Source organism: Heliangelus exortis, chromosome 8, assembly GCF_036169615.1.
Source record: "Heliangelus exortis chromosome 8, bHelExo1.hap1, whole genome shotgun sequence".
Taxonomy (NCBI): domain Eukaryota; kingdom Metazoa; phylum Chordata; class Aves; order Apodiformes; family Trochilidae; genus Heliangelus; species Heliangelus exortis.
In genome coordinates, this window is record NC_092429.1 from 22,673,096 (window position 1) to 22,697,044 (window position 23,949).

A 23,949-nucleotide genomic window follows, 5' to 3' on the forward strand; every position below is an offset into this window, starting at 1 on the left:
AAAATTGTGGAATCTCAAGCTGTCAGACCTTGCATTTCTGTCAGCACATTTTTGATTCAAAGATATTTGGAAGGAGAAGAGAAAATGTATATCAAGTAATAATGTTTCTATTCTAATAACTTTCCTCGTGTGAATGATTTTTCATTTTCCATTTTCAATTTACATTTTGTCCTTTAAAATTTGTTTTGTTGCAATTTTTAAATAAATGCTTGAGTTAATCAATGCTACTATCAGGCTCATGGCAACATTTAAAGCTGGCTTAATGTCAATATTATTTCAAAACTGCGGCCCTGTGTTTTGTTCCTTTGGTTTAAGTGCTGTGCTGAGCCAGTGCTTGTCATTTCATGTCGTATGCTTAATTCTTTGTCCAGTAATGCTAAGAATGCTATTGGAAAAATGCCTATTTCCTTAAACAAAGGTGGGGTGGAAATCCTAAATGGTGGATTTTTTTCTAAAAAAAAAAAAAAAAAAAAATAAATTTTTGGTTTCTCTGTGCATAAATTATTCATTATTTTCCCCCCTTGATTAGCACTCGTATTTCATTACTCCTGATATAACTGGATTGCCAACAATCCCTGAAAGCGTAAGTATGCAGTTTATTTTTTAAATATTGAGCAGTATCAACCTCATTCTGTGGGCAGGGCTGAACTCTGCTTTTATCAACAGGAGCTGTTGGTTTTGTTTTATTTCCAAGGCTTTTTAGAGTATGATTGATACAGCCTTTAAATGGTACTTAGGCATTCATCATTAACCCATTTTAAAGCATTAATAGAGCATTTTGTCCACTGCTGTATGAACCCTTTATTTGTAATTACTTTGCTTGATTGCATGTATTTGGATTATTTATGTAAAATATATCCAACTGTTGTACCTCTTGTTATTTGGATACCTTCCTTTTAAATGCTGCATTGCTAAGCTCCAAATGCAGCTATTAAGCTATACAGTTATTTTTTTGTGTGAAAAAACATAATTTCAAGCTTTCTGAAAACATGCTGTACCTGCTTACATTTGGGTGGTAATTATGAACCAGGAATGGTGGTGGGTTTTGTTTTGTTTTTTTAATGGAGGTTTGCATTCAGTAGATGCTTGATACTGCAGCACCTGGAGTACTGCATCCAGTTCTGGAGCCCCTGCTACAGGATGTGAGGATGATCCATGAGGATGATCAGAGGGCTGGAGCACCTCTCCTGTGATGACAGACTGAGAGAGTTGGGGTTGTTCAGTCTGGAGAGGAGAAGAGAGAGACCTTATTGTAGCCTTCCAGTATCTGAAGGGGGACTACAAGAAGGCTGATGATGGACTTTTTAGGATGTCAGGTAGTGATAGGGCTAGGGGGAATGGATTAAAACTAGAGGAGGGTAGATTTAGATTAGATGTTTGGAAGAAGTTCTTCACCGTGAGGGTGGTGAGACACTGGAACAGGTTGCCCAGAGAGGTGGTGGAAATCACATCCATGGAAGTTTTTAAGGCCAGGCTGGACAGGGCTCTGAGCAACCTGGTCTAGTGGGAAGTGTCCCTGCCCATGGCAGGGGGGTTGGAACTAGGTGATCTTAAAGGTCCCTTCCAACCCTGAAAATTTTATAAATCCTTGATGGTTCTGTGGGTGGAGTGCAAATGGGAAATCTTGGATCATGTTCTCCATGGTGTGCTTAGCTGGACAACATACAGTGAAAGATCTTTGAAACTTTCTGTTTTTCACTCTTTGCATCTAAGTCTGGAAGTGAATGTGAAAGTATAAATAGTTTTAATAGAATAAACAAAAAGTTTTTACATTTTCAAATGCTAGCTTCCTCCTAAAAGGGAAGCAGTGGTGGGGGATGCTCCTGGGGAAACCTAGGAGGAGTGGGAGGGTGGTTGCATTGAAGAGGAGGTCCATGGGTGGTAGAAAGGAGACTGTGCCAGGGAGCCAGAGGAGCTGGTGTGACCCTTGCTGCATCCCAAAAAACTACAGAAAGTTGCTGGGTAGAGAAGTAAAAGGGAGGACCCTTGTTTTGCAAGGGCTCTTTCTGCAGGACATGGCTTAGTTTTTAAATGCTCATTTTCATCTGTTTCATCCTATGTGTTGAATTCCTCTATTTTAAAGACTTCTCTTGTAGCTCAGTATGTGAGGGTCTATTAAAGATAGCTCTGGAGATTAGGAGGTGTGTTATGTGTTCAACTTGAAAATGTGGGGAAGCTTCACTCAGGCCTCTTGCTGATGAAGGATCTTGCAGTGGTCCAACTTATTTTTCTGATTCTGAGGGAAAAAGGAAAAGTCACTTTCAAGATGCCTTTCTAGAACTATTTTTTATTCCACTTATATAAGTCTTATCTTTCCAGTATGAATCAAAATAGTGGGGTGCTAATGGAGGGTAATAAAATGAATTTTCTTATTCTTTGTTGCAGGATTTACTTACTTTGGGGGCAGTAACTTCAGCTGTAATGCACAATAAGCTATGACTGTCTCCCAAAGATTGAAAACTCTCTTTACCCCAGCTTTTGCAGCACAGAATCAGTGTATCATTGTAGAGGGTGCTTGAGGTGCATTGGACTCATGATCTTGGTGCATTAATCTCTCACAACCAGTTAAAAACAGCACTTGAAAGACCAGAGTTTCTTAATAAATGGAGTGTTTGTAGCCTTAAGGTCTTTGTTTCCTCTCTTCCAAAGTTACCTGCATCGTGGACCAAAAATAACTCTATACTCCATGTCTTTGAATTAATAATCCATTTCTGAATTTATGTGAAACTGTCCCTTGGATCTTTTTTTTTTTTCTTTTCTATATATTTTTATTTAGTATTGTAATATATCCAAAAAGGAGGTCATCATCCTGGCTTTAAAGTTAGCTTTTCATATAGCACAGTCTATATGGGGTAAGTCAGCAGATAGGGAACAGGAGCTCTGCCCCATGCCACTCTCTGATGATGGGGGGCTGGGATATGGAGGAGCAACAGATGGTCAGGGGAACTAAAGCCTTCTCTGCTTGTCTTGCCATGTCTTGGCCACATCCAGAATAGATTACTAACACTTATCATAGAATCATAGAATCATAGAATCCTAGGGGTTGGAAGGGACCTCGAAAGATCATCTAGTCCAACCCCCCCTGCCAGAGCAGGGCCCCCTAGAGTACATCGCCTAGGAACGTGTCCAGGTGGGTTTTGAATGTCTCCAGTGAAGGAGACTCCACAACCCCCCTGGGCAGCCTGTTCCAGGGCTCTGTCACCCTTACAGTAAAAAAATTCTTTCTGATATTCAACTTGAACCTCCTATGCTCCAATTTACACCCATTACCCCTTGTTCTATCACTGGTCACCATAGAGAAAAGCCTAACTCCATCTCCCTGACACTCACTCCTTACATATTTGAAAACATTGATGAGGTCACCTCTCAGTCTCCTTTTCTCCAAACTAAAGAGACCCAGCTCCCTCAGCCTTTCCTCATAAGGGAGATGCTCCACTCCCTTAATCATCTTAGTAGCTCTAAGTAGTAGCTCTTCCACTGTTCAGATTTCTGTCCTGTGGTTGGGTTATTTACTTGATAGACCTCTTCCTGAGAAGAGTTCTCACTGCAGATAAGATAATGAATATGTGGAGGTAATGGTGTTGTATATTGTGGAGGATGTTAGGGACTTGAAAGGACTTGTGGAGATCATCTGGTCCAACACTCCTGCCAAAGCAGATTCACCTAGAGCAGGTTGCTCAGGATGGTGTTCTGATGGTTTTTTTATGTGTCCAGAGAGACTCCATCACCTCTCTGTTCAACTTGTCACAGTTCTGTGTTACCCCTACAGCAGAGAAGTTCTTCTTATGTTTTGATTGAACCTCCTGTGTTCCAGTCTGTGACCACTGCCCCTTTTCCTGTCTCTGGACATGACTGAAAAGAGTCTGGTGATTACAGTCTCTAATGTTTACAAAAAATTGCTGCTTTCCCAGGCTTTTTTTGCTGGTAGCTGTTTTAGCTTATTATGAACTTCTATGTCTAAGGCCCTTCGCCGTGCAGAAATACTGTGAAGTTCAGCTGAAACAGAGATCCTCTCCCTGCTCCAGGCTTTTTCTGTTTTCCCCCCATTTTTGTTTTTTCTGAACTATAAATACAGTGCTGGGGACATTGCTTTTCATTAAACCCTGCAGTGGGGATGGCAGTGGGTTTCTTATTAGGGGAGAAAAGTGTGGCTGCAGGAAGGACCCCCAGACCTTCAACTGGTGCTGCTGGCCTTTTGATGTCCTGGTGCCCACAGCTCAAGCACAATCTTGGTGGTTTTCAACAAGCTGTTTTGCTGTACTTGAAGTAGAATAAAAGCTGTTGACTTAGGGAGAACCTGGTAAACAGCACAGTTTTATTATTGTAGCTGTGACAGAAAAACTGTTTCAGTGGTGGAAGGTATGGTTGGAAGTAATGCTTACCTTAATTGCATGTGGTTCTACTGGTAAAATACCTGTTTGTCTTTTTTCAAATTTGGAAAAAACCAAAAATGGGCAAATTAAATTCACAATCATAATCAAATGATTATTCACAAAACATAAATTCACAAACATAATCAAACGAGCAAAGTATGAGCATGTTATGGCAATATTAGTTTCTCACTGGCTTTAAAACCCAATCAATTATTCTAAAAGCACACACATTGTAATGAAAAGGATGTCTTTCATAATCTTGTGGGTTTTTTTCATTATGTTTTTTTTTCCCCACCCGCAAATAGGAAATATGAACGTGTTTTTATAAGTAATGTATAAAATATTCCACATAGCTACTAATGTTGCTGTTTTGTTAACGTTTTATTTATTTAAACAGAGAAACCTCACTGAATATTTTGTTGCTGTGGATGTGAACAACATGCTGCAACTTTATGCCAGTATGTTGCATGAGAGACGAATCATTATTACCTCTAGCAAACTAAGCACTGTAAGTACTTCACACATCTCCTTTTAAGTAGAATATATTGAACTTTTCACAAAATGACCTGCAGACCTTTGTGGTTTTAGATATGTTCCATGTGTACTTGTAAGACAATATCTACATACTTTTCTGATATATGGTTTTAGTCTGGCTCTTGAAGTACAAAAGTCTGATTTATATAAGACCTACTCAGATACATTAAGTCAGGTTAATTATTTTTCTTATCAGGAGATGAGAGTTCTTTAACTCTCCTGAGTTCATTTCTGTGCCTTCTAACCTAAAAAGAATTCTTAAGGGCTATTATAAGATCTTTATTATTCACTTGTGGCTTATTCCATTGCAGCTACTTGAAAGAAATCAAGGGTCCATAATAATAGCTGCTATCCTAACCTGGTAATAGGTAGATTCATCTTTCTTAGAGTGGTTTGGGAGTGTATACTGTAATAGCTCTGATATGGAGCAGCTCTTCAGACTGATAATAATGTACAACTCAAAATAGCTTTTTTTTTTTTTTTTTTTTTTGTAAAGGGTCTTAGGCTACTGCCCACATTAATTTTTTTGTTAAATTTTTTTTTCCCCACCTCCCCCACTCCCTTGTGTCTGGTAAGTATGCTTAATAAAAGAATTCTGTGCTTAATTTTGAAAATATACCTAGATATTTAGATGTTATTTTGTTTCACTCTTCACAGAAACTTACCAGTTTTTAAAATACCCTATATTTTGAAAGTATTCCCAAAATTAATTTTGCATAAGTACCACACCTTCACTTTATGACCAATTTTTGCCATAGAGTATACTTATTATGCAGAATCTTTATCTTGTTAAACACAGTTATTAAAAATACTTTTATTTAGTACTGCACAAAACAATTTGTTCAGTATAATTTCTGTGGTGGAAAATCACTCTGTATTCCTCAGTACTGCTAATTGTACTACCAAGTAAATAAACAATTATTTTCAGCACATAGGTACAAGGTTGTATATAGTATTAAAATTTAATGTTTTCAGAGACTTGCAGGTCTACTACAAATACATGCATGTAAGGAGTGAGAATTTTTTTACTATAAATATTGGATAAACCCCCTTTAAATTCTTTTGAGTCAAAAGTAAATCAAAGGTAGAAAAGATTCAGATTCACCATAAAAGGCTGACAGGTTTTACAGTTCTAGGTGGTAGCAGTAATTATATTAACTACCTTATTATTTTTTTAAAACACCACAGTGTTGGATCCCTGAATCTGGAGTCACTGTTGCAGTTAGGGGAATGCACAAAGACAGCACTTTAAGCACTTTGCAGAATACAGAGCTGAGAAAGTCTATGGTGGCTGGAGAGTAAAGAAAACATGATATATTAGAGGCCACATAAACAACTGAAAACCAGAAAAAAATAAGTAGTGAAGCTGGTTTAGTAGAAGTTCACATGATGGAGCAGTCAAATTGCTATAGTGGAAAAAAAAAAAAGATTAAAAAAAAATAAAAAGAAAAAATGCACCATAAAAAAAGCTCAGCTCCAATGATGCCCCAGTCAAGCATCTTTTACTGCTCCAGTAGAGAGGAGATGGGACTTGTGGTGGCAGCTCAGTGCCCATGGAAGATTCATTCTGCAGATGGGCACCTGTCTGTCAGCTTAAGAGGTTTGAGAATCTTACTCTTAGCCTACATTCGGATCCATTTAAGACTTGTTTTTCTTAGGCTGAGCATCTCAGCTGGTTCCTGTTGCAATGATATGACAAGAGAAGAGGTGGTATCAGAGTCACACTGTGCTGATCTGTACCACCTTATTGCTGTGTTCAGATTCCAAGCTTTCTGGAAGAACTACAGCTGTAATATGCTGGTTGTGGGAAACTTTAACTTTGTATGAAAGTAAGTTGCTTATTTCAGATTTTCCAATGAAGTAATGGTCATCTTGATGATGTCCTCACTCAAATATAATTTCTCTCACTCTCCTAGACAAGAATAAGTATCAATAGCAGATGTTTGTAGTGTTGGTTGGACTTTCTGAAGCATGTCCCCAAACTGTGGATGTCAAGAGTAGATTTTAGATCAAGTCCAAAAAGAGACAGCACATCTGTGACACATCAGTATCACTTTCATCTGGTTATTTTTTTAGTCCACCAGCATTACTTAAGTCATAGCTATATGAAATTACTGCCATATCGAGTCAGATGAATTTTTATTATAGGACTGGGTTAATTTTCACTTGCACTTTTGAGTTCTGATAAAAGAGAAAAATAGAGCTGGCTTATCTGGAACTTCCATGAGAACTGCTACCTGCTCATCTCTTTCATAAACAGAACAGGACTGATGTGAGGCTTACTTCTTTATAGAGCACTATAGTTTAAAAAGTATATTAAACACTTCACAGTATCTCCTGTAATGAATTAATTAAATTGCCAAGAATAATTAAATGTGGGTTTTTTTGGGTAAGATATTAATTCTTTAAAATGTTGGATTGCAAATAAGCGAATGGAATGTAATTGGACATCAGCATTTGTTAACTTTGTGCTCTTACAAAACAAAGCAGACCAGCACTTGTGTTTTAACACTCCTAAATTACATTTTGGTACTTGAAAAAAGAGTATTAGTTCAAAAAACAAGTACAAGTTTCTGTTAAGGGAGTTGTGCCTTATCTTTGGGGTTAACTGAATATCAAGTTTTTATGTCAGTTCATGAAGTCTAGGTTGTGATGTCACCTTTGAGTTATCAGCTCTGTTTCGGTTCACTATCTCAGGGCAGTGACTGATAACAAAAGGCATTATTCAAGGCTTTGCTCACTTTCTCCTCACCCTTCTTGTGGGGGGCCAGAAATGGAAACCTACACTTATTTATGTGCAGGAATTCTTTGTCAAGCATTACTGCCCTATAAATTTAATGCTTTCATTATACTTAAAGGATTGTTCCTGTTATGGAAAAAAGGAAAAAAAATGTTGCAATTTTTAAAAAGAAGGTTTATAATGGAGGAAAATGAAACAGAAAAGAAGGTTGCTTCTTTAAAGCTGTTGAGAAGAGGTGTTTAATTAAAAAAAAATAAAAAGAAGATAAGTACCATTTTATCCTAAGGGTGTATTTCAATTGACAGTTTATATTTTATTTCAGCCAAGCAGGCCTCATTTTATGTGAATCTTAGGATTTTAAGTTGTTTTGTGTTCTTTACATCTTTAAGTTGATTTTCTGTGTTTTTACCTCCTTTGGTGGAGATCTTTATCTACTTGCCTTACCAATTACTACCAGGATATAAGTGGAACCATCCTGCCACTCCTTTCTGTCATAGCTTCTCGGTCATTATTTGCATGAACTGTTGATTCTTTTATTAGCTTGACTTTCCAAGCATTTTAATAATGTGATTATCACCAACCTCACAGCTTCCTTCTTAGTGTTAAGAATGAGATAGATTCAGCTAGCCTGAAGATTATGCTCAGTAAGACCTATTTGTAGCAATAATTACAATTTCTGACTTTTGAATATTAAACTAGGAAAGAGAAACAAATTGAATAGTTTTGGATTAAATGAAAGGCTGAATAAAACAAAGGAATTGATCTTTTCACAGAGGTGGCTGCTGTTTCACTTGAGCTCTAGAAGGCCTTTCCTAAATCTCATGCTGTATATTATTGCCCAGCACCGTTTTCTCACACGCCATTGCATCTGCATGTATTCTTATTACTTGCATGAAGCTGTACAAGTTTCAGTACAAATAATTTTTAATTCAGCCTTTCTATAAATTATTAAAGTGCTGGGGATGGTTCTTCCAGGAAGGCTGCACTACAGCATTGATTTTATGCATGCTGGAGGCAGGCCCTAGATGTTTCGGCCCCAAGTGCACCTGCTGTGGTAGTCTACCAGAACATCATACCACACTCTCATGTATTCAAAGCAAAGGAATAAATCATGATTTTACAACAGTGCATCAGTTGACTTATTGCTGTTTTGTGACCAGAGGTAGGAAGGATTGCTGTTTAAAGCCATGTCATCGGTTCTCAAGTCACTCAAGCGTGAAAGCTTGTCATATGCTTCTGTAATTGTACCTCACCACTCTTTCCCTAACTAGTCAGCTGGGGCTGTGTGTTTTGTCTCCAACACCCGGCTGGCCAGTGTCTGACAGGAGCTTTCTCATCATCCTGTCAGCAATATGCTAACTAGCATGTATCTGCCGTGGCCTACACTGGCAGGTGGAAAGGATGCTACACTTGAAAGCAAATGTCTAAATAGTATCTCCATTTCGACCAATATTTGTTGCAGATAATAAAATTGTAGTATGTCCAGAGTGTGGTGGTTACAAAGTTCTGTTTTGCACAAGGTTTGTTTGTTGATTCCTACAAAAACAAAAATTTATGTCAATAAAAGACACTTTTTTTTTTTCATGTTTGTTGGTGAAGGAGCACTGAATATGAATTTACACACAATAGATTTGTGGACTCATTTTTAGTCTTTCTATGCAAAGAGAGCTTTCTGAAGTTGCTCTCAGTGACCCTAGTGAGCTGGACTGAGTGGTGGTTTTGTGGTCCTTGTCTTGTTGGTTTCCTTCAGTCATGGTCATGGCAGCCACGGTCACTGAGGCACTGGGAGGAGGCAGAGGCTTCTTGGAGACACTGGAGAAAGCCAAACACCTCTTGCTCTAAACACTCTGTGTTTGTAAACTGCTTTGCTCTTCCTGCATCCAAACCTGAATCCAAGATTCTTGAGTTAATTGAAAAATCCACATGGCCCAAGGTAGTTCTATGGTCAACTGAATCAGGAAACAACCGTGGTGGTTGCCTATTTCTCTCATTTCACTTGAATCTCTCTGTGTTTGTGTGTTAGAGATTCATGGATATGGGTAAAAAAAAACAACCCTGTGAAGCAGTGCTCTGCAGCTCGGCCAGGTTGCAGAGATCTGGCTTTGGAGGACAGTGCATGTGGAGCCTGGGGAGACAGAAAGCTCCTCATTTGTATTTTTGTGCTTCTGAGTTCAAAGCTGGCTGTTTATTGAGCTATTTATTTCTGGTGCAAACTTAAGATCCAGGACAGTGGAACAGTTGGCTCTGTAGAGGCCTTCCATGTTGGAGAAAATGGTGCCACTGGAAGCTGTCATACAGCTTAGTGGTGTTCTCATGTTGCCTTATGCTGGGGTGATGCTCCCAGTTCTGATTAAAGCAGCCATAGCCTGTAATTTATTTTAATTGTGTACTGGGGTGCAGTCATGATTTTATCTAAAAACATGTTTATGTAGTGTATAGCAGATGTGTTGTAAATAATACTGTTCCAATAATCCAGAAAATTGTAGGTTTAAAATTTAATTCACATCTCAGATTCCTTTGACATAGTACATAGGGAATGGAACCGTGCAAAAGCTAAATTTAAATCAATAGGAAAAAATAAATTTAAATTTAAATTAGAAATGGATGGGAATTTATCATTAATTTGCAAAGCAGACCACATATTCCACTGATACACACCAAGATCTCAGAAGCATAATTAGAATTCTTTTTGGAATATTAGGTAAATTAGACCATTTGGTCTGGCAGTAGATGGGTGGTGTTTAATAACAAGGTTGTTTGATAGTTCAGGTGGAAGCAGCCTAAGATAAACTGGTCAGAGATGCCTGTTGTGGGTGCAGTTGAGGTCCCATTGGGCACACCCATGGGGAGTGTACTTCCAGCAATGAATTTGTAGGATGTCATTATGTAGTTAGGACAGCCAGACCTGTAAAGCTCTCCCAGTCTTGAAATTTAGAATAGTTTTCCCATTGCTGCAGCATATTAGGAGAAAGAATTGTGGAAGAATTTGTGAATGAAGGTGAAATATGTGGTCACAAAATTATTAAAATTATTTTTCTTTTAGTGATAGGGGGAAAAACAATTAAAAAGTTAGAGATTACTAGTCCCCAGCATATATGTAAAACACAAAGAAAATGTATCAGAAGGTTTTATTAAAAAAAAAAAAACATCACCCAAACAAAAAACAAACAAAAAAATCACTGTTAAAGAAAACTGTGTAGACAGAGAAATCTGCAAATTCATTTCAAAATTCTTTTTTTTTCCCCTTATGAGAATTTTCAGAAAAAAAGAACTAATCCAAGATTAAGATAATCTGGAGAAAAAATTATTTCTTTTTCCAATTCATATAATCTTTGGTAATTCAGTAAAAACTGATGGAACAAAACTGTAGAGGCAGTGGAGGGCCAGGTGTGGGTGTATGTAATCTGAGAGATGCCTTAAACTACCAAGTCCTTTATGGTTGGGCTGTATGAGAGTTTAGAGTGGAAGAGTTCATATTCCTTAAAAACCCTTAATGCTGATGTCAGTGGTTGTCTGTAGCATAAGATGTGAGGATGAGTTACTGGTGTGCAAGTGTGATACTGGCTCTCTGTTCTGGTGTGCCATTATGGCAAGTTTTTTGCTTTTTCATGCTACTGCTGCTTTATTACTCTTTTTTTTTTCCTGATATTCACCAATGATGAGGTGAATCATAACACTGAGAACTGTGGCTCAGTGTCCAAATGGAGATGTGTGATGAGTGGTGTTCCTCCAGGGTCAGTGCTCAGACCAGTGCTGTTTGACACCTTTGTCAGCAACATGGGCAGTGGAATTGAGTGAACCCTCAGCAAGTTTCCTGACAACACAAACTGTCTGGTGAAGTCAGTGTGCTGGAGGGAAGTGATGCCATCCAGAGGGACCTTGAAAAACTGGCGAAGTGAGCTCATGTGAGCTGCATGAAGTTCAGCAAGACCAAGTGCAAAGTTCTGCACCTGGGATTGAGACAATCCCATGAATGAACACAGGGAGGAGAAAAGATTGCAGACAGCAGAGAGTGACTTGAGGGGGTGGTGGACCAGAAGCTTAACATGAGACTTCATTGTGTGCTCACAGCCCAGAAAGCCAACCCGGTCCTGGGCTGCATCAAAAGCAGCACAGACAGCTGGACAAGGGAGGGATTCTCCTCCTCTACTCTGCTCTTGCAAGACCCCACCTGGAGTGCTGTGTCCAGTTGCCCAACATAAGAAGGACACAGAGCTCCTGGAACATCTCCAGAGGAGAGACACAAAAATGCTCACAGGACTGGAGCACCTCCCCAGGCTGAGCAAGTTGGGGTTGTTCAGCCTGCAGGAGAGGAGGCTCTGAGGTGACCTTATAGCAACCTTCCAATACCTGAAAAGGGACTACAAGAAAGCTGGGGTAGGGCTTTTTGCATGGTTGTGTAGAGGGAGGACTGTAGAGGGCAGTGGTTTAAAACTTGAAAAGGAGAGATTTAGGTTAGGCAGTAGGAAAAAATTCTTTCCTTTGGGGGTGGTGAGACACTGGCACAGGTTGCCCAGGGATGTTGTGGCAGCCTCCTCCCTGGAAGTGTTCAAGGGCAGGTTGGATGGGACCTTGAGCAACCTGATCAACTGAGAGGTGTCCCTGCCCATACAGGGACATTGGAACAAGATGATCTTTAAGGTCCCTTCCAACCCTAGTTATTTGATGAGTCCATGATAGGATAAACAAATACTGGAAGAGACCTATTAATCTAATGTGTAACATTTTAGGGACAGAAGCTGACGACTCACTTCTAGAAGTTTAATTTTCAACCTATATAAAACACTAAAGGCCTTTGTTTTATGAAGAAACTGATTAACTGAATCAGGTTGTGTGGCTTTTTCAACACTACCCACATCTCCCTTCTTATATAGGTATCTCTGTTTACCTATAAAGGTGTGTATAGGTCCTTAGTATAGGCACAGTATGTCAGTAGTGTTGATCGTTGAGTGCTCACCTGTCTACTACCACTTCAATTTTCTTTTCTGCTCAGCTTCCATTATTGGAAAACATGTCACTCCTGGAGCCATAGGCAAGGAACAAACCGTGTCTGCAGTCTTTTCTTTTCACTTCCAAACTAACACACAAGAATGATGCCATAATGCTGCTTTGTGAATCAAGAATTGCAAGAAAAGAATGAAATTGATGGTATATGAAGTGCTGTCAAATCCATGAATAACAGCATTCTCTTCCCTTTCCTTCCCCCCTGAAATAAAGATAAAAGGAAGTGAATAATACTAAAAACAACAACTCAAAACCCAGAAGGCAATAAGGATGGGGTTGGGGGTTTTTTGTGTGCATTTTTCCCTTTTTTTTTTTTTCCTACCACTTATTTTTCAAAATGGAAAAAGTTAAAATTTTCATCTGCAGACTAAAAATATATTTCCCTTCCCCTCTCTCCCTTCTGTGTGACGAGAGCTCAGGGTCTCATCTTGCTATCAGGGGTAAGATGCATTAAGGCTAATTTGACGTGGTCTCTCATTTTTCTTTAAAGATTATGAGGATGGCAGATGGGAAATGATTAGCCAGGAGTTAAAAAAGTACTTTATAGGTGACTTTGGATATCATAGCTTGGACTGTATATTGTGTTCTCTTTTGTTGCCAAATTTATTTTCATCCCTGAATTCTGAATTCCCACCATGCCAGCAGAATGGATTCAGTTTATGATTTAGTCTGGATGTTTATTCCTTAAAGCTGGGAAGGGATTTATGTCAAAGCAGCAACTCCCTTTCCACTCTTACTCCTCAGCAGTCTTCCCCCAGCCATTCCAGAAATGGATGGGAATGTCAGTTTTAGCAGCCATTAAGTCTGTCTGTCTGTCTGTCAGGTTTGGGGCCTGATTCATTCCCAGTCAAATAGCATTTAGATATGGATGCTCCTTTAGCAGACCTTAGGAGCTGTAATAACATCCAGGAAAAGCTTCCTTTCACCTGTACCAGTGTTGGTTTTACAGGAAGCCTACAGCAGTTTCTCAGTAATTCTGATGAACTGGGAGTACTGGTGTAACAGCAGGTAAGAGCTGGTCCAGGTTGATGGTAGCTATTGGAATTGTGGTCAAGTGGTGACCCATTCTCTACAGTTTATTGCTATAGGTATTAATAAGTAGCTCAGCTAACTAAACAGAGTCTTTGGCATCTTTCAACATATGTGTGGTCAAGGCAGTGGGAGGGAAGCTGTTCTTTAGCCCAATGGGACTGTGAGGGAGGAGAGAGAGAACACACCAGTACCCATTTCTGGCCATGGTGTTGACAGAGATTGACAGTGCTTGAGAATTTTGCAGGAAATAGTTGTATCACAGCAGTACTTTAGTTACTTACAGTAGGTTTTGAAAGGTTGTGAGGAATCACAGATTAATTTTATTTTAGCGTTTTGTCTAACTTTGGCTGTTTTTGGCTTTGTGACAAGATTCTGCTAATCAGTTTCTGTGTTTCTAGTTCATGCATTGTGGTCTGTGCAAATCTTGTCACCAATGTTCTGCCTCTCCTTTTACCTTTGGATATAGAAAAGGCTTTGAAGAAAATAATTTATATAGATAGAACGTACATGCCAGATAGGATTTTTTGCAGGATACAGAAAAATTATTTTCGTGTTACTCACAGAAATTATGTGAATAATAGGTATCAAATAAGCATAATATGTTATTGCAGAAAATCTTTCATCTGAAGGAGTATGGCTCTGGACATGTTGTGGTGTTTTAGCAAAATCTGCATTTAGTAAAAGAAAAAGGGGGCAGTGTCTTTGAAATCCAGAGTAGAAAGGTTCATTGATGGAAGTGAGAATTAAGGTGCCAGGCACACACATCAGAATTACTGCATCCACGTGTGGGATAGAGGGGAGCTGCAGCTTCTTCTTCTTCCCAGGAGCAGGTAAACTGGCTTTGATCAAGTCTTGAACTGCAACTTTTCCTGACTGTTCCCATTCAGCAGGGCATAGATTTTGAACAACAGTCTTCCCAAGTGGCTGCTTATTGCCATAAGGTGGAAAATAACTCATCGTTCTCTAGAAACTCTGCATTATTTCAGCCTTTCAGGGATTTGGTAGTAATCAAGTTCCTGGAACCCAATAATATATTTTGATAACAAACTTTGTAACGTGGTCTCCCCCTGTTTGACGAGACTGTGTTATCACCAGGCACATAGTTCCAGCATTTTTTTTTTTTTTTCTGGAGACAGATAAAATTATTTTAGCACAATCACTACAAAACTCTGGAGAATAGATCACATACTTTCCTTGCAGTATGATGAAAGCTTACATGGTGATGCTGACTGCAGTGTATTACCAGAAGAGATCAGAAACAGACTGAAGCTACAGTTGTACTCAGTAATGATTGTAAATTCATTACTGATTGATGGAATGAGAAAGGAAACTTCATTTCCAATGCAAATGCTAGTGTTTTAAAATGAAATTTGTCTGTAATTTTACATTATTTAGTTTTAAATCTGTAATTTAAAATTTTTGTCTGTAATTTTAAAGGGTTGAACATTGAAATCTTTTAACAAAAGTCATTTTTTTAATTCATCGAAGCCAAGTGACTCATTTTGTTTATGTAACTTAAACACACATTATTTATACCATTTTAAAAACCATAATCATGTTTATTTTAAAAATAAAAATTAAGCTAGAACACATTCACTGAAATGGAGAGAAGCAGTCTAAAACCCTCAAAATTGTTGGAAGCAGAAAGATTAGAAGTTCTGTTCAATGTTGATGCATGGGTTTCAACACACGAAATCTTTTTTAAAACCCCTTTTTATTATGGATACAAACACAACTAGTAAAGGTCTTCTCCATTGCAGTGGGCTATAAGAGTATTTCTCAACATCAGTTGTTGCCTCAAAACACATAGAAACCCTACAGATTTGCAGGATTAGGTTCTGTAGCACTCTTCTACTATAAAAAGATTTTTTAGTCAACTACAGGTGAGCAGCTGTGTCTGGGTGTACACATAAATATATAGCAAATTTTATCTGACAGATGTTTTCACCTTTTCTATACAAGGATATCTGTCAAGGATATCACAGCTCATGTAATCTCCAGTTGTTGCTGGCAAAACAGGTAGTGTTGTGCATATCCTTTAAGATCACCAGAGGATAATGACTTCCTGTCTGGGAAAAGAGATTTTTCTGATCTTTTTTCTGACATTTCTTTCCCTATGTTTTAATTTTAAAAGGTGAATCTCGTTAATTCCTTTTTTAATAGGTAGCAATCAACAGACAGGCTCTATGTGAATGCCTTTTTCCCTAGTGTGAAGCATTGTTTTCTGTAAAAGATCTCAACACTTGGTCAAGCAACAGCTGCCTCTTCCTGCAGTGATGAGTTTGTGCTGCTCTCTGCTGTGCTGTCCCCTCCTGGCTCCTTTGCCAGGAGTGGGTGCTGTGTCCTGAATCCCTGTGCACCCCAGTGTCACCTCTATAGACCTCTGAGTTCTGATGTAAGCAGCCAATGGTCCCTGGATGCTTTTCAGCTCTCCTGAGTGCACTGCTTGGTTATTTAAGACATTCAGCATTAATCCAAGGTTTGCTGTAGTTCCCCATTCCATTTAGAAGAGGGACTGTGTCAGTTAAAGAGCTTTTATAAATGGACAAATGCAGCTGAGAAATGCAGTCACTGCTGAAACAGTAAAAAAGGCAAAGAGAGAATTTGCCAGAAGGTGTGGAAATTTTAATTTGAAATTCATAATTATCTTATCAGTATTTGCTTAAAGGCAGAGTTGGCACAGTATTGAAATGTCACACAGTTTGAAGAGCAGCAGAATCCCATAGCTGCTTGTATTGCAGGCTGTATACAACAGGAAACTATAAAACAGATTCATGCCACACTGAAATGTTTGGAAACCTACTGCAGCAGCAAAGATGGAAATGTTTAAATAAGATGTTTCATTAAGATGTTATTAAATAGGAGAACACGGAACAGTAAAATAAAACTTTAATGTGTAAGTAATTAGATTTTTACCTTTTCTCCTAGAAATGTTAAAATCCAGTTGAATTTTTTTTTTAATTAAAAATTTTACATGGATGCTATTCTGAGTGCTGCACCAAAATATTGATTGTAAAGCAAGAGAGTTGATAAAACTTAAAATGTTCTTAAGGAATTATCAACTTTCTCCACTAAAGGGCGAATTAAAATATAATACAGACATATGGCTAAGATAGGAAAATATTTCTTCATGCAAATAGTATAGTCATCTGAATCCATAATTTAAGAGTGCCTATTAAGAGGAGGAGGAGGTTTCTCTGCATAGGAGGATATCCTGGATGAATATATGCTCAGTCTGTGGTTGAAATACATGAAATGCTAATTTTTATATAGGTGGTTTCAGTGTAAAATTTATATACTATGCACAATAGTATGTGGACATACTAATTGGTGATTCTATATCAATTTTGAGTAAAAGTGAAAAACACGATGCTGAGCTTGACTGCTATCAGCAGGCGTAGTTAAAGAGAGAGATATAATATGGAAATAAAACTCATAAATCCCACTGTGTGGAGAAATTCACTAATTCGTAGCAATAACGCAGTAGCCATTATTAGAAGTAAAAAATGGGAGTGATTGTGGAGGTTTGCTGTAAGAAAGGAGACTTAAGGAACACAATGTTAATCTGAAACAAAGAGTTTAAATACAGAATTATGATATACTTGGCTTTCTGCAGTGTAGCTGTCAGGCTCGAGCAGTTTGCTGGTCAATAGTGACATTCTGTGTGTCAATGCACAGAGTCTCCTGATACCTTAACCTGCAGTTCACACATTACTGAAGCTCCAACTGTCGAACATTCAGGTCCCTTGGTACTACTGCAGCTTCCAGACTCTCCTGACTGGCTCATGTTTCATTCTTTGGCAATTTGCCCTAATGATATCCCTCAGGAGCTTTCAGGCCCTCTTCTTTTCCATATTTAATCATGTTATATTAATCTGAGCGCTGACTTAACTGTGCTGCACAAATTGTAATTGTCCGTGATTTCTGCTACAATGGTCTTTAATTACCTTTTTTTTTATTATTATTATAAAAATACATGTACAAAATCGCAGTGTAATTTTTATTTACAAGTTTAAATGTCCAAGACAGCCAGGGTGTGAAAACTTTTACTGCTGATCTGTTCCACAAAGAGGTTTTTTTCCTTCAAAATCCATACTGTCTAAACACTTGTTTATGGAAAGGATATAAATTTTATTTTAGCTCTTTGTTTTGTTACTGTAAAAGTACACATCTAATAAACAGTGCTATTATCAAGCCTCAGGTAGTAATTTTGTTGTGATATAAAACATTAGGACAGTTTGTTCCATAATCTTGGTGTCTCCTACTCAGGGCATTACCTTTTTTCAATTAGTTTTTTCTTCTTTTTTTTTTTTTTTTTTTTAAATGGGGTTTGCAATTTTTTATGTGCTGGATATATAGGCTGCCTTATTTTGAGCATGGTCTTGATGTTCTCTCATTCTGTTATTACTCTGTTGCTGCAAAATAAAAGAAATACATTTGAGTAACTCCCTGATAACAAAGTGATAATTTGATAGAAGAAATTTTAATTCTGTAGGTATCTGACTTCTTTGTTCACTTCAGGTATGAACTCAACCACATTTCCCATAAGTTCCATAGATTATTTTTTTGTGGGTGTTTTTTTATGGACATTTTTTGTTTCTTTGCTTATTTCTTTTAGAAAAACAGGGATGCCCATTTTGAATGGTAAGAAGGTTGTACTGTCTCCTTTCTTGGTTAAGCAATCCTTCATTTTCTGGTGATGCTAGTGTCAGACTGGCTACTCTCTGCTTTGGAAGGGACTTTTGGAAAAATCATAATAAAATTGCTGTCTCAGAGCATAGTCACCCTGGATTTTTTTTAAAGGTAGTTTGGAAAACAAGATGGTGACACAAACAGAAATTAATTCTGCTCCCGAATTTAATGCTGTTCTGTGGCTTTGTGCAGGTTCAGTTTAATTCCAATTGTTCCAAAGAAAAGAAATGTGGACAAAGAAACTCCCCAAGTCTTCCCTGCTCAGCAAAGCTGAGTGAAGCTGTCGTGCACTCAAGTTCTGTGTGTTGGTGGCAGCACCTATGATTGAATATCAAGTAGTTCAAGTTTGTTTTTTTGTTTTTTTGTTTTTTTTTAAGCAAGTGGTTGATCATGACTAACTTTTAATTGATGTGTTAGTGTAACTTCTTGTGCACGTTGTACTTGTTTATGCAGCTCAGAGTTCTTCATAGATGTGTTTAAGCAGTTAAAGGTAATTAAATGTGCTTTACTAGGTGGTTTGGGGAGGTTGATTCTTACACGTCTAAAAGTTAATTTAAGATTTTTTTATGTTCCTTTTACTCATATTTTTTGTTGCCAATTCTATGTGTGTGTATTTTATTTTTAGTTAACTGCTTGTGTTCATGCGTCAGCTGCATTGTTATATCCAATGTATTGGCAACACATTTACATCCCAGTGCTTCCTCCACATCTTCTGGACTACTGCTGGTAAGAGAGTTAACCTGTTACCCCCTTTTCTGAGATTCTTGCCTGCCTTGTTAATTCTACATAACTGATGAAAACACTAAAACTCTGTGACTAAAAATACAGGATCCAGTTTATGAAAGCTCTTTAGCCAGTGCCTAAATGATGACTTAAACAGAGATACTTCAGCATGCCTTTGAATTGGTGCAGCTGAGTTGAGTTACAGTTCTAATAATTATCAATGCAGAATTTATATTCATGTTTATAATAACTGCTCCTGGTTTATTGTTAGAGAATGTATTCAGTAAGTTTGATATGTCTGTGTTAGAGATTTCTTTTATTTGGCATTTGTTTTAACTTGAGTTAATTATAATGACAGAAGCATTCAGAAAAAGAACCTGATCAATTTTTCTGGAATAAAAAGTTAGTAGGCATCAGTGTTTCCCATAAGTCTATACAATGGTTTAATATTTGTACTTCAGGCCCAGCCAGGTTCAGAATCCTATCCAACATCTTCTTGAAAGAGCTTAAAATCTCCTTTTGGTACCTCCAAAGTTTTAATTATAAGAATACTGATTCTCCTGATGTGTTTCTGTTCACATGACAGACTTTATAGTTTTGGCAAATTTTTAAGTTGAACAAGAAAGAATCACCTTTTGAGTAACTTCTGCTCCTCAAGGGATGGTTTCCTGGGTTTAAAGATTTCAGCCTAGGAGATCTTTCTTTTATTCGCAGTCGTGCCAGAGATACCAAATAAGTTTCCATTAAAGCACCTAAAACAGGATTATCCATCCCCAGAGACTTTCCCTTTAACTAGACCCCATGAATCTCTGGTGGAAAAAATGAACTATTTAAAACCTTTTTAGAGATCAGGAATTATTATTATATATAAAAACAGAGTCCAAGTCAGATGCCTACTAAAATAAGTCAATGTTTCCCTTAGAAATTTCTTTCTTCAAAGAAGTTAATTATGCTTGTATATTGCTGGTGTGGTTTTTTTTGTTGTTTTTTTTTGTTTGCTTGTTTGTTTTTTCTAGAACCTATAAATACTGATGTTCCATTGAACACTACCCAGTCCATTGAACTTCTTGTTTTCAAAGAAATTTTTCCTTAAGTCTTCTTTTTTTTCCCTCAAATTTATATTTGCCCATGGTATATCTTTTAATGTGATAGTTCTTGTCCTTCATATGTGTATTATTTATTGTTTTTAGAAAGAAATAAAATATTGTCCTCCCACTTCTCCCTTTACTTTCAGCTATAACTAAGCCTTTCATCTTTAATGATAGTTTTCTTTTGAAGAAACTCTGTCCTAATTGTTTTTCCTCCTAGCCTTGATAAAATGCATCAAGATGGGGGTAGAACTTGGATGTATTTGTTTAGGTTTTGTATTACTTGATCTTACAGCCAAAAGCTTTGTAATTTCTTCAGTATAATCCATAAATGCTGTTCTCAGAAGACAGATCAACACCTTTATTTGAGCTGTACCCTGCAGAGTGCATCCTGAATAATAGAAGATTTTTTTATTTCCCCTCCTAAGCACATGTAATGTTTCCAGAAATAATAATGATAGATGCTGTACACAGCTTTCCTGTGATGATGATAATAGTTGAGATTTTCGGTCATTGTGGCATGACCTGAGAATTTTTTCTTACTCTTTAAAAAGAAGCACAGAGTTTCTTAAACTTGTAAAACTCAATTATATTCCTTTTTCTTGGTCACAGGAGTACAATAGAGTGGAGGGGGGAAAAAAGTTTCTCTTTTTTAGACGTGTTCAAATGAAAATATAAAGCTCATGAAAGGAAATGCACAAGTGATGAATTTACCATAGAAACTATGATCAGTCCTTTCAACTTAGGTTTTTGTTCATTTATATTTCTCTGTCTGATCATGTCTGGTTTGAATGGTTCTTTTGTGAGACAGGTTGGAGCAGAGTAATACAACCAAATAAAATACTTAACATAGCATCCTCATGTTTTGACCAATTAATACTAAAATATTTTCTTTAGAAGTATATAGTGTATCAAGTTAGAAAACCTTATAAATTCATAAGGTCTAAATTTATGCCAGGCCACACCTCATGTGCAGTCCAAGAGGGTCATGTCAATTTAAAATTAATAAGATAATTTTCTGAATATTTTTAATATTTCCATTTTGATAGAACAAAGTTCTTTCTGTAACAGTGCCTTTTTTACTTTTAGCTTAATATACATTTTCACACCTAGAACCTACAGTGTCATTACTTCACGTGGACTTTATTGTGATGTCTCTCATAAACTCTCTTTTTCTTAGTTTTTCTGAAAAGTTATTTAAATAAATGAAGTAAGGGCTTAACGATTTGATAATTTCATTTGTTCCAAGGGAGTAAGGCCATTTTTAAACAAGGATAAGAAAATACAGCCGTTACTAAAAAACTGAATTTTCTGAATATTTTTTAGGACTTCACTTCTTTTCTAGAATAGAAAAAAAATCTAGGAGAACTAGGAAAAAAAAACCCTAGAAAAAAATCCTTCTGTTTCTTTCCTATTTCTTATTTCATTTAAGTAAGCAAAAATATATTTTGCACCCAGCCCAGTAGGTGGCTGGCTTTCAAGAAAGCTTTTACAAAAATTAAGTTTAAGCATTGATATAGTAATTATATGAATAAAATTAATTTCTGTAAAGGAGAAAGCTAATTTTATCAAATTTCTGTGTAATTTCTTGGCAAACTAAGTAATGGATTAAAGAATATACATGACAGTTTTGTCTGTGGACGATAAAGCATCTGTTCTACTGATGCTCTGCTAAGATTATAATGCAATTAGAAAATTCAAGTTACTATTGCAACATCTTTTATGGGATTTGGTCTCTTCTGAATTAGGGATCTATGCACGCCTGTTTTTGTGAGAATAGGACAACTATTTTCCAATTAACTTGCACATTTTGCATAACACAGTAATTATTTTAGGCAGTGATGCTGTAGATTAGTAACACTTTTTGTAATAACATGCATAAGCAAGAGAACCTAGATAGCAGCTCCCAGTAGTATCACAGGAAACACTTTCACATACACATTGCAAACCTCTGTGTTAAGGCTTCAGAATCCAATTCTTTGCTGCAAATTGACTTTCCATAGCTGCAGTTTTTATTTCATGCATTTCCATTGTGTGTTCAACTGATAAGCTTTGTACCTTTATTTTGTTAACTTCTCAAAATTTAAGTAATGTAACTGTTGCTTTGTTCCCTAGAAAAGAGTTACATGCCACCCTTTTTAATGACAGATTTATTAATAGAGTAAATCATCAGTTATTTTAAGTCAGTTCAGGCCTAGTGAAGCTAGAATGGTGTTGGTGTAAAAGAAAACAATCCTGATACATGTCAGTCATAGTCATTCTTGCTGGTTGAATATGTTATGTAGTATAAACCATCTTAAAATTACAGAGTGCTTTAAAGGTATCTGATTCCTCACTGAATATAAATCCTCTGGAGGGACACTGCTTATGATTCCATGTAACATTGTTTAGTCCACAAAGGCCTTAGCCTGGATGAACCCATCAGGAGGTACTAAAATTTTTCAGTATTGGCCTGAAAAAAAGATGTGTGGAAACATGGGGCTCTCCATTTCCCCTTTTGGAATCCCCATTGCCTAGAAAACTTAAGCTTTATTTTAAAAGCAGAAACATGGTGAAAGCTTCTTTTGCCCTCAGTCAGTCTGGGTTTTGGGTGTTTTTTTGGTGTAGTTTTGGATTGATTTGTTTTGGGTTTTTTTTGTTATTTGGGGTATTTTTATTTTTTTTTTAAATAAATACATTTCTTTCAATCCTCCCCTGTGGAACACTGTTAATAAGAGCAATTGGCTAATCCATAGTGTGTACAGATTTTTCTAAAACTGGCTGCAGTCACAGGTGGGTGAGAATTGCTACTTTCACTCCCAAAGTTGGGACCAAATTGATTGAAGAAGCTGATCCTCAGTGTGTTGGTCCTGGTGGCTCAGATCTGTGGTCAAATTAATAGAATGGGAGAAATTATTGTACATCAGCTATCTCTGTAACTTCATGTAAGTCATCTCACCTTCAACTGTTTTGTTTCCAGAGAGCATTTTTATTTGTTATTCCTCTCTGCTTCCTCAGTATTTTGTATGCCACCAAGTTTCTTGAACCCCAGCCTATTTATCTATTACTTGCTGCTCTGGAGTGAATATTTTTAGTAATTTTGCACTACTCAAGTGTGATCATGTTTTTTCCCTTCAGCACTGGGTACTGAGTATATTCATTCTCGGATGTTACCAGAACACAGTCACTGGAAGAGGAAACAGAAGATAATGGGAAACCATGACAAATTTGCCTAATTCAGTTTCTTGCTTGTGTAGTGCAGGAGGTCTCAGTCCAGAGGCTTTGTGTGGATATTTGGTCTCTTTTGAGAGTATAGTTCCTTGTCTGACAAGCTTACTGTCTTGAGTTAAGTGGGATATTTTAATATACAGCTTCAAAATGCCAACCAAGAAAGGCTATCAGGAGAGCATTCAGAACCAAACCTGGAGTTAATGATGTCTGCATTGCAGTGGGGATGATGTTATCAGGAACTATGTCCTGCAGAATGGTGTTTGAAATCCATTCTAGTTCTAGAGACAGAGCATGTCTGGGACATCTGCTAAGTTAGCTCTGCCATACAGTGTGATTGCTTATAGAAACTAGGTATGGCAAGTTGGCAAGCCTTACACATATTGTCACTCATGCTTCCATGGTTAGGAACAGTTATTTTGTTGTCATTTTTGCTGCAAAGTAAAAAAAACCAAACAAACAAACAAACAAAAAAAAAACCAAAAAAAAAACCCAAGAAACAATAATTTCACTTGTCTAGTAAAGATTTCGGTAGAAACTGTGTACATCTAATACA

General features: G+C 37.2%; 1 protein-coding gene across 4 annotated transcripts in view; it reads left to right on the forward strand.

Annotated features, from left to right (window-relative positions):
- The window catches only part of DENND1B (DENN domain containing 1B), a 167,310-nt gene that overhangs the window by 76,472 nt on the left and 66,889 nt on the right, over nt 1-23,949 (forward strand). For all 4 annotated transcript variants that reach the window (XM_071751047.1, XM_071751048.1, XM_071751050.1 and 1 more), the window contains 3 exons: nt 530-583; nt 4,771-4,881; nt 19,001-19,101. In XM_071751047.1, coding sequence (XP_071607148.1) covers nt 530-583; nt 4,771-4,881; nt 19,001-19,101 — 266 coding nt within the window. The remainder of the gene's footprint in view (nt 1-529; nt 584-4,770; nt 4,882-19,000; nt 19,102-23,949) is intronic.